Here is a 13,985-nt window from a genome sequence, read left to right as displayed (position 1 = left end):
GGTCCAATTCCAATTTAACTGGCTGTAACGTACGTAAGCCTAGGCCCTAGTTAGCATAGTTCTAGCAGGAACATCCTGCGGTGCGCGCGCCTGGTGCTAGCTCATAACAGCTTCTGATAATTAAATTTGCGTCTATTTGTAGGCCTAATAGATTTTGTTTCTGTAGAATGGCCATCACGATCGGGCAGTTATTAGCACGGAGTGGTGTTGGGCAAAAATATAGGTTTTATGCATCGTAAATAAAAACCAATAAAACTAAACGACGGACACACAAAACAACATCAGCAAACATGTGTGTGCATGGCATGTTTTGTCGGCGGTTCCCGCCATTTTTTTTAAAAAAAAGTGCGACCTCTATTTTATGAAGACAGTAATCTTTAAATATTGCATCTTTTCACTGTGGCCTTTCACACAGAAAACGGTAAAATTACCGTAATATTACCTTCTGTGTGAATGGGTCTAGACAGGCAATAATACCGGCTTGCTTACTGTGATATTGCCACAATTCTATGTGAAAAGGGCTTAAGACTTCAGATGTATAGCGATATTTCCCCTAGAGTAATAATCTTCAAAAGCATTGAAATTTTACCTTCGATAAATTACAAACTTGTGTATTTATGACATAATATATATTATAATAATAAATATATCAAATCCTTTTATAAATGCACTATAATATGTCATAAATTGAGAAGGACTTCAATGTAGCATTTACTGTACATTGTTTAATACTGACATTTTTTAATTATAGTAACTTAATTTTTTAAAATAAGCAGACGACATTCTGAAAAGGCAAGATGAGATTCTTATATTTATACGCATTGTAACACATGTTACTAATTGAATCTCTGATATTAATACTTCTTAAAATAAATAACAACGTTTATATTATCATTATATTAATACTGTAGGTTTATTTGAAAAATATAAAGATGATCTTTCAATTGAATCTATAGTAGGTTGACAGACAACAGAATTGAGTAGAAAAAATGTAAAAAGTACAATGACAGAAAATGATGACGACTACACATTAATTTTTGTTGTTGGATCATTAAAATAGATTTACATATTTCATGCTCTATTTGTCATTATTGTAATTGAACAAATAGAATTATAAAAAATGTATTCTGTTCAAATGGGAGTTGAACGTGAAAATGCACATTTTGTGTTACATTAACACAGATACTTGGTGTGAAGGTAACCTATTGTAATATACAGTAGATCTTGGAAGATGAACTTTTAATGTTGTATAGTTTTTTTAACAATTCAAGTTGACTTTATGACGCATGCTAAATTAATTGTGGGCTTATATTACCAGAGTACATACATTTGCATGAACATTTATCAGAAGTAGGGATTGGTATTTCATACTTGTGTTAGTGTCCATGCGCATCAATACCTGATGATGAGCATATACAAAAAGATGGGCAATGACATGATTACACCCTAGGGCGGGCTTATTTGCGAATGTGGGCTTATAAAAAGGGTATGAGCTTATACAAAAAGATGGGTAATGACAGGATTACACTTTAGGGCGAGCTTATTTGCGAATGTGGGCTTATATAAAAGGATGAGCTTATACAAAAAGATGGGCAATGGTAGGATTACACCCTAGGGTGGGCTAATTCGCAAATGTGGGCTTATAAAAAAGGGTATGAGCTTATACAAAAAGATGAGCAATGGTAGCATTACACCCTATGGTGGGTTTTTTTTCACAAAGGTGGGCTTATACACAAAAGGATGGGCTTATATATGAAAGGATAGAATTACAACCAAGGAGGAGCTTGTTCCTGAGAGTAGGCTTTATACCAGTCAGTAAGTAAAGGTACTATTAATGTAAACATACCACATCTGTTGTAGGCATATGCTGTAACATGGAACATAGAGGTAATAATGAGCCATGCATCTAGTAAACGCCTCACTTCAAGCAGCTTCATCCTACTGGTTATCTTCTCACATCATTAGTCCTGAAAATAAGTAGTAAAACTCTGTTATGCCTAAAAACAAGTTTGTTTGCTATTGAAAAACACCAAAGAATGCGTGTGGTGCAGTGTGTTGGACGTTGGACTACTGATCGTGAGATCGAGGTTCGAATCCAACTCCCGCCGCATTGCTTGTATCCGTAGCCAAGGTACTTTACTTACATTTGCCCTCTCCACCCAGGTGTATAAATGGGTACCCGGTTAGAACAAGACACAACTTTGCACTGATTACTATAGCTGCATTATGTGAGTATGTTTCCATACATGTTTGATCCAAAAAAATGACTGGGGTAATAATGTTCAGCACTTAGAAACATAGGCTCTATATAAATCCAGGATATTATTATTATATTTTACGAAACCGGTTTCTGTATTTTTTATTATACTGCAGATTGCATTGCAGGTTTTACACAATATTATCGGTTGACATTATTGTCATCCCCAGATGATAATCGTGCTATTCATATGACCTTCGAAGGCAGTAACAGAATTACACACAGAAACTGTTTTTAACGATCAAGACAGGATTCAATTGGGGGTTTTAAAATCGTATTCAAGATTGGTTCGTTTTTATGGCTTTTTTTGAGACACAGTACATCAAGAATACAGTTTTAAAATACATATTTTTTTTTTAAAACCTTTCTTTTCTTTTCAATAGAAAACAACAAAAGATCTTCTATTGCTTAAGTAACTCAAAACTATTGAAAGAATATGGTTGACCCTGCCTATCTTTGTGCAATGTAATGTAATCTAGTGGCTACTCTACTCATAATAAAAGAGAATAAACTGAAGTACCGTATTTATTCGAATAAACGTTGTGTCTGAAATAAACGCCCCGGGGCCTTTATTTATTTCCTCGCATAAACACGCCGCCACCATGCAATACAAAATTATGTACTATTACAATACATTTCTATTTGTAGTAGAATTCATTAATTGACATGATCTACAATTTACCAAGCATTTTGAATTGTTACTGTATTTTATCACTTCTTGATATCATTATTAATTGTGTTGTATTTTTTTTCTTTTTAGGGGGTATTTATTTGATTATACATGTTATCATATTACACCAAAAAAATAAACGCTTCCCCACCCCGAATAAATGCCTCCCTCAAATAAACACCACGTCTTCTCGGAATAATAGAGTTGTTAAACATGTTTGCTGTTGATTTTAATACATTTATAGTTTATTTCCCCTACAAATACCTAACAAATTTATTCATTAAACTTTAATTAAATAGTACTGTGGGTTGTTAAGTTCAGTTATATTATACTTACTCAAATAACTTACATTAATGGCATCTCAAAAGCCTTAACAAACACAGCATTAGTTTTAAACTCAACATAGCATGTTCATATGGAGTTCAAAATCCTTTTAACAGTATCAATTACTCCTCAATGTATTGTAACAAAAACAATTTCAGTTGAAATGTAAAGTAACATTCTACTGCTTTAAACAAGAACATTCATTTTTTTTGGTTAAATAACCTAAGAAAGTAATATTTATATATTCAATTTTCATGCGAAAATAATCCCTGCAAATCTATATCTTTATGGTATTGACACTTCAATGTAAACCTTAGTAAAGTACCTGTACTTCCTACGCAAAGTACATGTTAATATAATCTTTTGTAACGCGACATTTAAAGTGTATTCTTGCCATTTGAATGGTTTTTGTTTTCTTTTCCTGACAATTGGGATACAGTACATCATGTTGAACATTTTGTGCAAAGTACTGTACTAGGCTGGGGCAGATTCAAAGTGTGTTTGTTCCTCCTCTTTAAGAACTAAGGGTAAGAATTACTGTACCTTTGAATTGTGTTTATTCTTAACAGATAATTAGTGTGTTAGAGAACCTCCCACCCCTGGATCTACCCCTGGTTATTGATGAACTGCTCAGATATCCTATGCCAAAATTTGACTCAGATGCACCACTTCAAATAGAACTAACTATATGAAAATATTCTCCTCATTCAACTCATAAACATTATTTTATTGTATAAAAATATAAAATGTCTATATATTATTATTAGTAGTACAATAATACTGTGTATACAGAAAATATTCCTAATTATCATTATTTTGCTCTGCTCTCTATACACTGTTGGTGTTTAAGCTATTTTGATATCAGCTACAATAGTAAGCTATAAACTCTTTAATTGCCAGTGAAGAAAGGCCTTAAGGAAACTAATTTTATAAGTTACATATCAAGATGCTGGCAGGTTCAAATACAGTACAAATCATGTTGATAGCCTATTGTATGATGAAACACTAAGCTAAAACTGTTTTATATAGTTTAAAGACCTGCTGTGTGTCCAGTTCTTCATATATTAATTTCAATCATAATATACTTGCACTGATGAAGGGCTAGTGTTGCCTGAAAGCTCTGCTACTTTTTCTGTCTGTTCATTTCGCTTGTTTTATTTTGTATCTCCATTGAGATCCAACAACTGATACCCACAGCATTTTCAATTTTTCAGTAATTTTCCTTTGCATAATAATATACTTCAATACATTATCATTATCAATATCAATCAATTACACTGATTACATACATTGCATAAATTTGTTGCATTTAAATAATAATCTACTCCACGTTCATGATATTCTCATTGGCAAATTTGGAAGTAGACGATTGGAGTCAATTTGTAGGAAAAAAGATTTAGCAAAAATGAATTTACCCACAAAAACAGTTTTCTGCCTACAGTAGGCCTCTAATTTTTTACACGAACCACAACTTTGTTTCTGTTCACAATATGAATTTACAACAAAGCTGAGAAAATTGAAGGAGAGATTGTGTTATTTATCTTTATCGAAGACATATTTTTCGCTTGAGTAATTTAAAACGGGATTCTAGGGAGGCTTACCACATAATGTGCTATCATACGATTCCTAAAGTGACTGCACTGTGCACTCTTTAGTATAAAGTTTGTTTGAAGTTTACTGTTTTCTACGTATATCATGATAATCATACGTGGGTGTGCGATGCATCATGTACATTTATACAGTTAATGCGATTATCAAACAAGGTAGTTCCTACATGTAACGAAAACCCTGTTTTCATTTTTTTTTTTGGCCATTGTTTTCATCGTTTTGAGTAAGAATTAAAGTTTAAACATTCGCTTTTTTATTCACATAAACTTTCGTTTTGCAAAAAAATTGGATCCTACTATCAGTGTAGATACTACATATTCATCTATAATAACACTGTGTATAATGCTGTTATTAAGTTTTAGGACCAATAAGGAGTCTATTACTCTAACATAGAATATATTTAGTATGAATATCCTCTATAACTTTATTTCAAACATTTAATTAATTTACTTATCTATTTTGTGATAAGATCATCATAGGAAACATTATATCCTGTATCCTAACAAAACATAAATAATGGATACATCATCATTTTCAAAACCAGGTTTTTCTTCTATTTTTTGTTTGAACTACTGTACTTTGAAATCTAACTTCATCTTTGTAATGAAATGGTAGAGTTCATGTATGCATTGTGTGAAGTATGTACTTTTTATGTAATTGTGCATGATTAATGTAATTATTGTAACTGCTTGGTACACGCAATATAACTTTTAATGCATTAACCAATGGTTGTTTGTTATGTGTGTGAATATAAAGGATGTTTGAAAAACAGATTGTGAACGTTAAGGATTTAATAAAGAACTGCTGTGTGACTACCACTAATTAAACACTTTATCAAACTGAAGAAATTAAATTTATGTAATTATCAAATTCTGAACATCAGCAGACGGCGGTGTGGTTCTTGCCGCCTTATGATTATTATTAATGGTAATTTACAACAGAAAAAAGTAAATAGTCGCAGATCAAAATATTCCACACTTTACAGTGTATCAACATTCTCTTGAACTTCATAAAATTTCAAACAAGCTACAGTAATAAAGTATATACATCGATTGTCTTCTAAATCTGTACATAGACTTTACCAATCATACAAACACAAAATTATTCATTTAATACAGTACATAATGAATGTTTGTTTATCTCTACCAACTGAATATTAAATAGCTCTGTCAATGAATTTAACTATTCTCTCTATTCTATGAAGACAAAACATTCCTATTTGTTTCTAAGGCCTTGTTTCTGCTGCTGTCAAGTAAATACTGTAATTAATACGGTATTTTTTTAAGACCGTAAATACGGTATATTTTTGCCAGCGGAAACGGTGCTTATAAAAAATATACCATATTTTGTATACCATATTTTCCCCACCAAATTTGTGGATAAAATACGGTATTTATAAATTTATACCATATTTTGGGTACCGTATTCTGCTGCCAACAAAAAATACTGTATATTTTGACTTTTTACACAGATACTGTAAGTAAGGAAAAACATCACAACATTTGCAATTAATCTTTTGGGGAAACAAATATTTCGGGAAAATTATAAGGGAACAAACAGGACAGCCAGATTTAGAAAGATAATTTAGCAAAAATGAAAGGAGAGTATGGGGTGTGCGAACTTGTCGTTGAAACAAGTCAATAACAAAACAAACTGTGAAAGCACAGGCTACAACATCGCCAAAGATAACGCATTGTAATTCGGGCAAGGAAGGAATAACTTGTCCCCATTTTGGGGGATCAAAAGGCAGGAATGTGTATTAAAAAAGATGAATTTTAACCCGACCAAGATAGTACTTCTAGCATAAACGGGGTACTAAAAAATATGGTATAAAATACACAGCATTTTATACCATATTTTGAGGATATGCAGCAGAAACAGGCCCTAACACACTTGAATGCTGTTGTTCGATTTTGAAGTTTCATGTTTCACAAAACATGCAAAGTTTAAGGAAGGATTAAAATACAAGAGGTTCATCAATAAATGGCGTACTTAGATAACGTTATAAAATATAAATAAGCCCCCAGTTATAATAATTAGTATATCATTATGTCCTTTGAAAAAGATGAGGGTAGCAAGATGTGTTTTAATTGCTTTTTGTATGCAAATAATATAGGTTACTGTAGATATTAAGATAACTACTACTGGTATAGCAGTCTATAATTTAGCATTTGCTGCGGCATATTGGCGACAAACGTTTTTCTGAAATTCAACGGCTGCTACTGTACATTTTGAATTTATTTGATTCTGTATTTTAATTTTTATTAAATAATAATTTATACATTATTTTTCATATGTAATTTTCTTTTAATTGAAAAAAACTTTAACAAAAACTTGATGGCAAAAATGTATAATCGTAGTATTTTTAAGATCTGCGACATTAACAAATTTAATGTGTGTTTTTTTAATAGTCACTCATGCATAATTCTCAATTTTGAAAAGTACAATGCTATCTGAGTATGTACACACGTTACAGTACTGTAGCTTTGAGAACAATGCATGCATGCTTGATCTTCCAAAGAGAACCAAAAATAGAATCGTCTATTATTTGTAAAAAATAATGTTGTAATGCACCATCGATTTTAAATGGTTTAATTTAAAGGTTACAAATTTCAAATAAAAAATTCTTTTGTTTATGGGTCTCTCTCTACATATGGCATAAATTCCCAGTACTACAGTATACACAGTAGTAGGCAAAATCTGTAATACAGTGTCATATATGAATCACAGTGTGGCACACCTGTATGTTAAGGTTAGGTTTTTTTTAAAAATTTGTTTGTGTCTTTTGGCACATGTGGCCAATGATTACCAATAGCCTAAATTAATCACTGTCCGTATCAGATAGGTAGTAATCTATTTTGTGAAACCAGTTCACCCCTACTTGTCTGGAATGATGAACTGGGTTCTTTAAAGTGCACACAGTCCTTATCTTAGAAGACTTGTTCCATCATCAACTACTGTAGGAGCAAGTCGGTCCAGATGTTGTTGGCTCTTTAGGTACGATAAACGATGCCACCCTTACCTTAACCGCTCGCCCACTTGACACACCCAGGCTAGGCTTATTGCCTATAATACAGGCATGAAAACACATTATATATCATACAGTACTGTAAGAATTTTATTTTTAATAGTATTTGACAAATTAGCAATGATCTATTTTGATATGATACGAGGACATATATACTGCAATCTTTTAATTCAATCATGCAACAAAATTAAAAATTGAAGTCTAACAGGTCAACACATCATTAATCATAAAATTGACTATAATATTAAAATTAAAGTATCAAAAAGCATTAAAAATCTCATCTCTTGCATGTTGTCGTACTAGTCTGTATTAAAATAGTTTCAAATGTAAAGAATTGTTGAATTGAATGTTGATATAAAATTATTTTTTATTTCTTCATGAAGATATATTGCCATTTGATTTCAACTATATACAGTAGTTCAGGTATATTTTTATGCTTGGAATGAAAGCTGTAGGCCTACACTTTAGGAGATCATCAGCAGCTGTAGTGATATGCACTCTCACTGATAGTGATAAGAAGAACAAACAGGCCTTTGGATGAGTCTGCGTTATTGGTGGAGTCTGCTTATGAGAGGTGGGTTATGCAGAGGTTTAACTAGTGCTAGATTTGATAGCTCTAGATTTGATAACTCTAGATTGATAACATACTATGGTCTGTTACTGACTGCCGCAATTTAGCATTGACATTTTAATTTCTACAAAGTAAATAAGTAGGCAAGACTGGATATATATTAAAACACCTGGAGAGTAAATGATAGTAAACCTGATAAAATATCAAGGCATTTATAGACGGTTAGTGGTAAAGATATATTATCTCCCGAAAAACAAAAACAAATTGTAATTTAGTTGAATATATGCCATTTTAATGTCACTAATAGTTATGCAGTTAAGCGCTCTGATCTTTACGAAATAGCGCTATATACAGTAAATGTCACATAGATAGATGCAGTTTTTTAAAATTTGGATTTAAGTAATTGGAAAAATTATTTACCTGAAAAAACTGTAAATTTAAAGCAATAAAAAAATACTAATTAAGTTATATCTTGCTCTTCCAGGAGAAATGACTATTATCGGTTTATCCAGGTAAGCTAGGCTAGACCATTTATTTTGTCCTTTTATTAGTGATGAAATTTATCAAAATTACAAAATGGCATTCAAAGTTTTTTTCTGATTTTATTAATTTTCATTTAAAGTCATCTTTAAAGTACAATTATAGTGGTTTACTTTGCATTAATTCTTTATCTTTTGGCAAGGATAACCATAGTATTTGGAAAATATATGGACTATTTTTAAAGGTGACAATCCTATTCACAGGAAAAACATACCTTGGTACATGAGATTATCAATACTCAATCCATTATGGATTGTTTCTATAAGACAGATTTTTGTTACAGTATCTCTGACATTATTTGTTTTGCGATAACTGATATCTACAGATCTTGCTTGCTTGTTTTGGCAATTTCTGTCAGAGTTTTCTAAAGTTTGTTCACGCTACAATAGAGAATACTATGTCAAGGACAGGTTGTACTTAATAATAATCAGGGAGAAGTTAATAAAGAACTTGTATTTTATAATTTCAAAAGCATGATTCCTCTGGAACAAGTTCATTATGTTTGTTCAAACAAGCAAGACAAAGGTATATACAAAATAATTCATATGAACTCATATCATGATTCATAATATAATACTGTGATCAAGAAAAAAAGTGAAATAAAATCAAATCCATAAATTTACAAATTTCAACGAGTCAAAATAATGAAATCCTTGACGAGGATGAGGATCTTGCTTGCTATATGGCCATGATAATTTCAAATAATGATGCAAAGTAATTTATTGTAACAAACACTTAGGTCCTGTAAAAGCCCTTTTCAGTCTAGTAGGCAGTACTGTAGACAGGGAAGGCAGTTTATTATAGGATTAGGAGGTTAATATAGGCTAAGTAGGAGGGATGGCTACTATTTATGCTAGTATTAATACATGTCATGTTAATCGATTTATATTGAGGCAGTTTTTTTTAACATTTATGATTTTGGTATGATTTTTTCTATCTATAGTACCCTGCCTATGCAGCTCTTTGATTTATATAGTATTAATGTTATAATCAATATGTATGAACAATTTGCGCAAGGATTTCTTTGCACAATTTGAATAAAAATACTCAATTCAAATTGCGCAGAAAAATTCAAATTGCACAGAAAACAACCATATTCACTTAAAACCAATACAAGGCTTGATAACCAAACCTTACTTACAACTTATAAATAATATCCTACATTGATAAATAATGCAAATAATAATAATGCTATTATTTATTAATAACTTTTTAACAGAATAAAAATTGTTAAAATAAATTAAACGATTTATGAGACGGCCCAGCCAGTCTAAAAAACTTTAATTAAGAGAAGTCACGATCCTCTCGCTGCCGACTGCGTGGATGAGTGTTATGATGAGGTAACATTGCCGAGGTACAGTAGTAGTGTAACTGGATCGGGTGCCAATGAGTGAATACAGAGCTTTCCCGTTTATTTTATGCCTACTAGGCTAGTACTAGGCTAGGCCTATGTTCGGATTAAATTGTGCAAGAAATTGTCTGCATAAATAAATCCAAATTGCACAAAAATACCCTTGTACTTGTAGTAGTAGGCTAGTTAGTAGACCTCCGCTAGGCCTAAATAGGCTCCATCCCCATGCCATGGAGGTGGTAACTCCTCATCAGGGACCATGACATCGCTATCGCCTCTCTCTATATCATTCTAGCCAGGCCCCGGGAGTTGTTCCTGCTCTGAGAGGCCAGCTCTACTGTACACCGTTCTCTCATCAGTATTCCCGGGTGTTTCATAACGTTATGATGAAAGTAATTATTTAGCCCTAGGCTTAGGTAGGCCTAGCCTAGAAGGAAGCCCACAATAGGCCTAAGTTACTTACCTTTAATTCATAAATCTGTTATTTTATTCTATTCCCAACTAGCCTAGCTTATAATTGTCTTTTATTTACAGCATAACACAACAATCCATGTGTACAACACAAACAACGTGTGGTGTTGCGAATCCACTTCTGCAGTGCACGCTCTGCTCTGATGCAACAGACTTATCTCTCTTTCCTTCCTTTTTATCTTGTTTGATCGATCGAGGGACGATGTTTTTAAATATGCCTACAGAATGATGCAAAGCCAAAAAGGAAAGTGCGCACCCTCTGATCGTGATGTCGGTTTTGACTACAGTATCATAATTCTGCCACCAACGCTGCTTATGTATAAACATTCTACAAATTAATCCATTAGGCCTCATTAGTCCTTTTGTTTTAACACAATTGTTTTACAGTACTTTAACACATTACACTGACTTCCCCCTGTATGAAATGAGTTAGCCCTAGATATCTGGACGCTGATTGGCCAAATATAATTGTCTATGATTAGATGGAGTTTGAAGTTTTTGAATGTATAAAGAAAAAAAATACCTGTAGGCGCGGGCCTGCTTAGATATTTGCTTCAGCAGCCTTTTCTCATTCTCACGAATTTCCTTATCTTGTTTCCACTATATCTGGGCAGTTTGTAATTTCACTAAGATAGACCTATATATCACTTCTATGCCTAAATTCACACAATATTTAATCAATTAATTTATATAAATGAAACTTTAACCATATCATGAAAGCCAAGTGGTATATTGTTAGGATTGTTGATATTTTTACAGAATTACATATATTTAACTTTGTTTGATTTTATTGATTTCCGCACATCATATATTTTCATAAACACAATAATTTATATAATCAAAAGTAAATTTATTTATTTCCAGTTGTGTATGTATATTTATTTTCACAAAATTATAACTTTAAATGTTGAAAATGTTTGCAACCCTATTCCTTGTAGATGTTGCAGCGATGGCATTCAATCTTAATTAATTTGTTTTTATTTGCCAGCTTCGGGTTGATCAACTAACATATAGGGTTGTTAGCACCTGTTTGGTCTTTCGTTGTTCATGAGAAAGAGTGAAATTTACCTTTACATTTTTCATTTTAGTTTTGACAGCTCAAAAACATTTTATTAATATTTCTTACTTTAGGTAAGCATTTTTGCATGAGTTTAAGAATTGAAATATCCATCTACTAAACTGCTAAACTAAAACCATGGCAGCCAGTACCACTTATTACGCAAACAAGCCGACACAGTCATACTGATGATTCACTCTTTTGGGCCTTATTGAACGGTGAAGAATTCAGCTAGGTTGGGCAAAGTTCGGTTCCTTAGGATACATATTCCGCGACACATTGACATTACCTATCTCGTTGAAAAGACAGGTCTTCAACCAATGCATCATACCAACCCTTATCTACAGTTCGGAAACATGGACCATTACTAAGCGTCTCGAAAAAAGGCCGAGAGTAACAGAAAGGGCAATAGAAAGAGTACTAATAATTGTCACAAAGAAAGATAAAGTGTCAAATGCAAATCTCAGATTTAAATCAGGAGTTCAGGACATAATAAGCAGCATAAAATCAAAGAAATGGAGGTGGGCAGGACATCTGGCCAGGAGATATGACAGCAGATGGACAGTCAGACTGACAAATTGGACTCCAAGAACCTACAACAGAGGCAGAGGAAGACAAAAGATGAGATGGAGGAATGAACTAACAACACATGGTGGCATTGCATGGCAAAGAGTAGCTAGAGACAGAAGTGAATGGTCAATTGGTGAAGAGGCCTTCGTCCTGCAGTGGAAAGAAATAGATTAAGAAGAAGAAGAACGGTGACTAAAAAAACTAATTGTAAAGTATTCAGGGCCTCATGCATGTCAGCCTTGGCTGATATTTTGAGTCACCCTCTTTAATTTGATAAATTAATTCCAACAACAAAAATAGTTCCTTTAACTGATACATTTTAACTGTTATTTACCATTCGGCATATATATCGTAAATATCAATATTAATAATGAATTATAATAATAATTACATGATTAACTACAGTATCTTATCTACTAAGACCTTATCTATCAACCTTTTTTGACCGCGACCCCTTGATCCTATTTTGGGAATTTTCGCGACCCAACATTGCGTATATCTTACAGAAACCCCCCTCCTCCCAATCGGCATGTTCCTAATTTACTGACATGTATTTGTGTTCTTGAAATTGAGATCGAATCCACAGAAAAAAAACACTGGCTAAACCAAAATATAAGTGACCCAGTACTATTGTCATAGTGTCCTCTCCCTACATCTGGTAATGTCTTGAAAACGACCTCAATGCTGTGGCAGAGACATTGTGTCGTTTCCACGGCATCACCAGATGCATTGACTTGCTTGTGTGGTGGAAAGGGGGACGTATATGTGAACACAGTATAGCTTTAACCCTATTCCACCACAACCAGCATAGGGTTCGTGTTGTTAACACGGCGCTGATCAGTCGACTGAGCTAACCGGTCATCTTGGGTATAAACAGGTTAATACCAGCTTAGACGGTCATGAATATATTTATGACGTAACGATGAATTACGTAATATGAAGTACGTATAAATAGACTATGTCAGCTGCTCATGTGGCGTAAACGGGTAATGCTCTGTTCGAATACTCTAAGCGCTAGCTTGGGTTCGAAACTCTGCGGATTTTTTTTTTTAATGAACTAAATATTGTTTTTATTTTATTTTGAAAGATATTATAATTGAGACAGTTAAGTTAATTTAGGAAATAGGTAAGCTATCTTTGCGATTTCTACAGTCATATTAATACATAGTCATGATGCATACATAATCATTATCGTTATGGATCTCTATTAGTATTAATGGGGCCATAGGCATTTTGCCACCCGTAGCCTGTTGCCAGCACAGAAAGGTTGCGGAACGGCGTACTAAGTAACCAACTTCACGCCGGTCTAATGGTAGGTATAATTTAATGTTGTAATACTGTATGATACAAGGAAAGAGTAAAATTCAGTTTTTCTTCCCTTGATTATATATTTGTACACACTGTACAACAGAGATGTATTAAAGTTTTTCCATCACATTCTTTTTAGAGGGCGCACTTCAATTTCTAACAAGAAAACAAACACTGCCTGTATGTGTTTTATGGATGATATGTGGGTATGTCTGTGGTGGTCGTGTGCG

At 33.0% G+C, this 13,985-nt stretch overlaps 1 protein-coding gene across 3 annotated transcripts in view; it reads right to left on the bottom strand.

The window, feature by feature from the left end:
• LOC144844653 (uncharacterized) overlaps positions 1-11,041 on the bottom strand; it is a 29,912-nt gene extending 18,871 nt beyond the window's left edge. Inside the window, exons 1-2 of one of the 3 annotated variants that reach the window (XM_078701662.1) lie at positions 10,813-11,041; positions 1,847-1,967 (exon numbers count right to left, since the gene is read on the bottom strand). In XM_078701662.1, the coding sequence (XP_078557788.1) occupies positions 1,847-1,937 (91 nt within the window). In that variant the 5' untranslated portion in view covers positions 1,938-1,967; positions 10,813-11,041. Of the gene's footprint in view, positions 1-1,846; positions 1,968-10,812 lie in introns of those variants that run through there. The other 2 variants (XM_078701663.1, XM_078701664.1) reach the window with 2 other exon arrangements.
• Between the last annotated feature and the right edge of the window lie 2,944 nt (positions 11,042-13,985).

Source organism: Antedon bifida, chromosome 6 (genome assembly GCF_963402885.1).
Source record: "Antedon bifida chromosome 6, ecAntBifi1.1, whole genome shotgun sequence".
Classification (NCBI taxonomy): Eukaryota; Metazoa; Echinodermata; class Crinoidea; order Comatulida; family Antedonidae; genus Antedon; species Antedon bifida.
The sequence above is the reverse complement of the archived record's forward strand: the minus strand, read 5'-3'. Positions and strand labels throughout refer to the sequence as shown.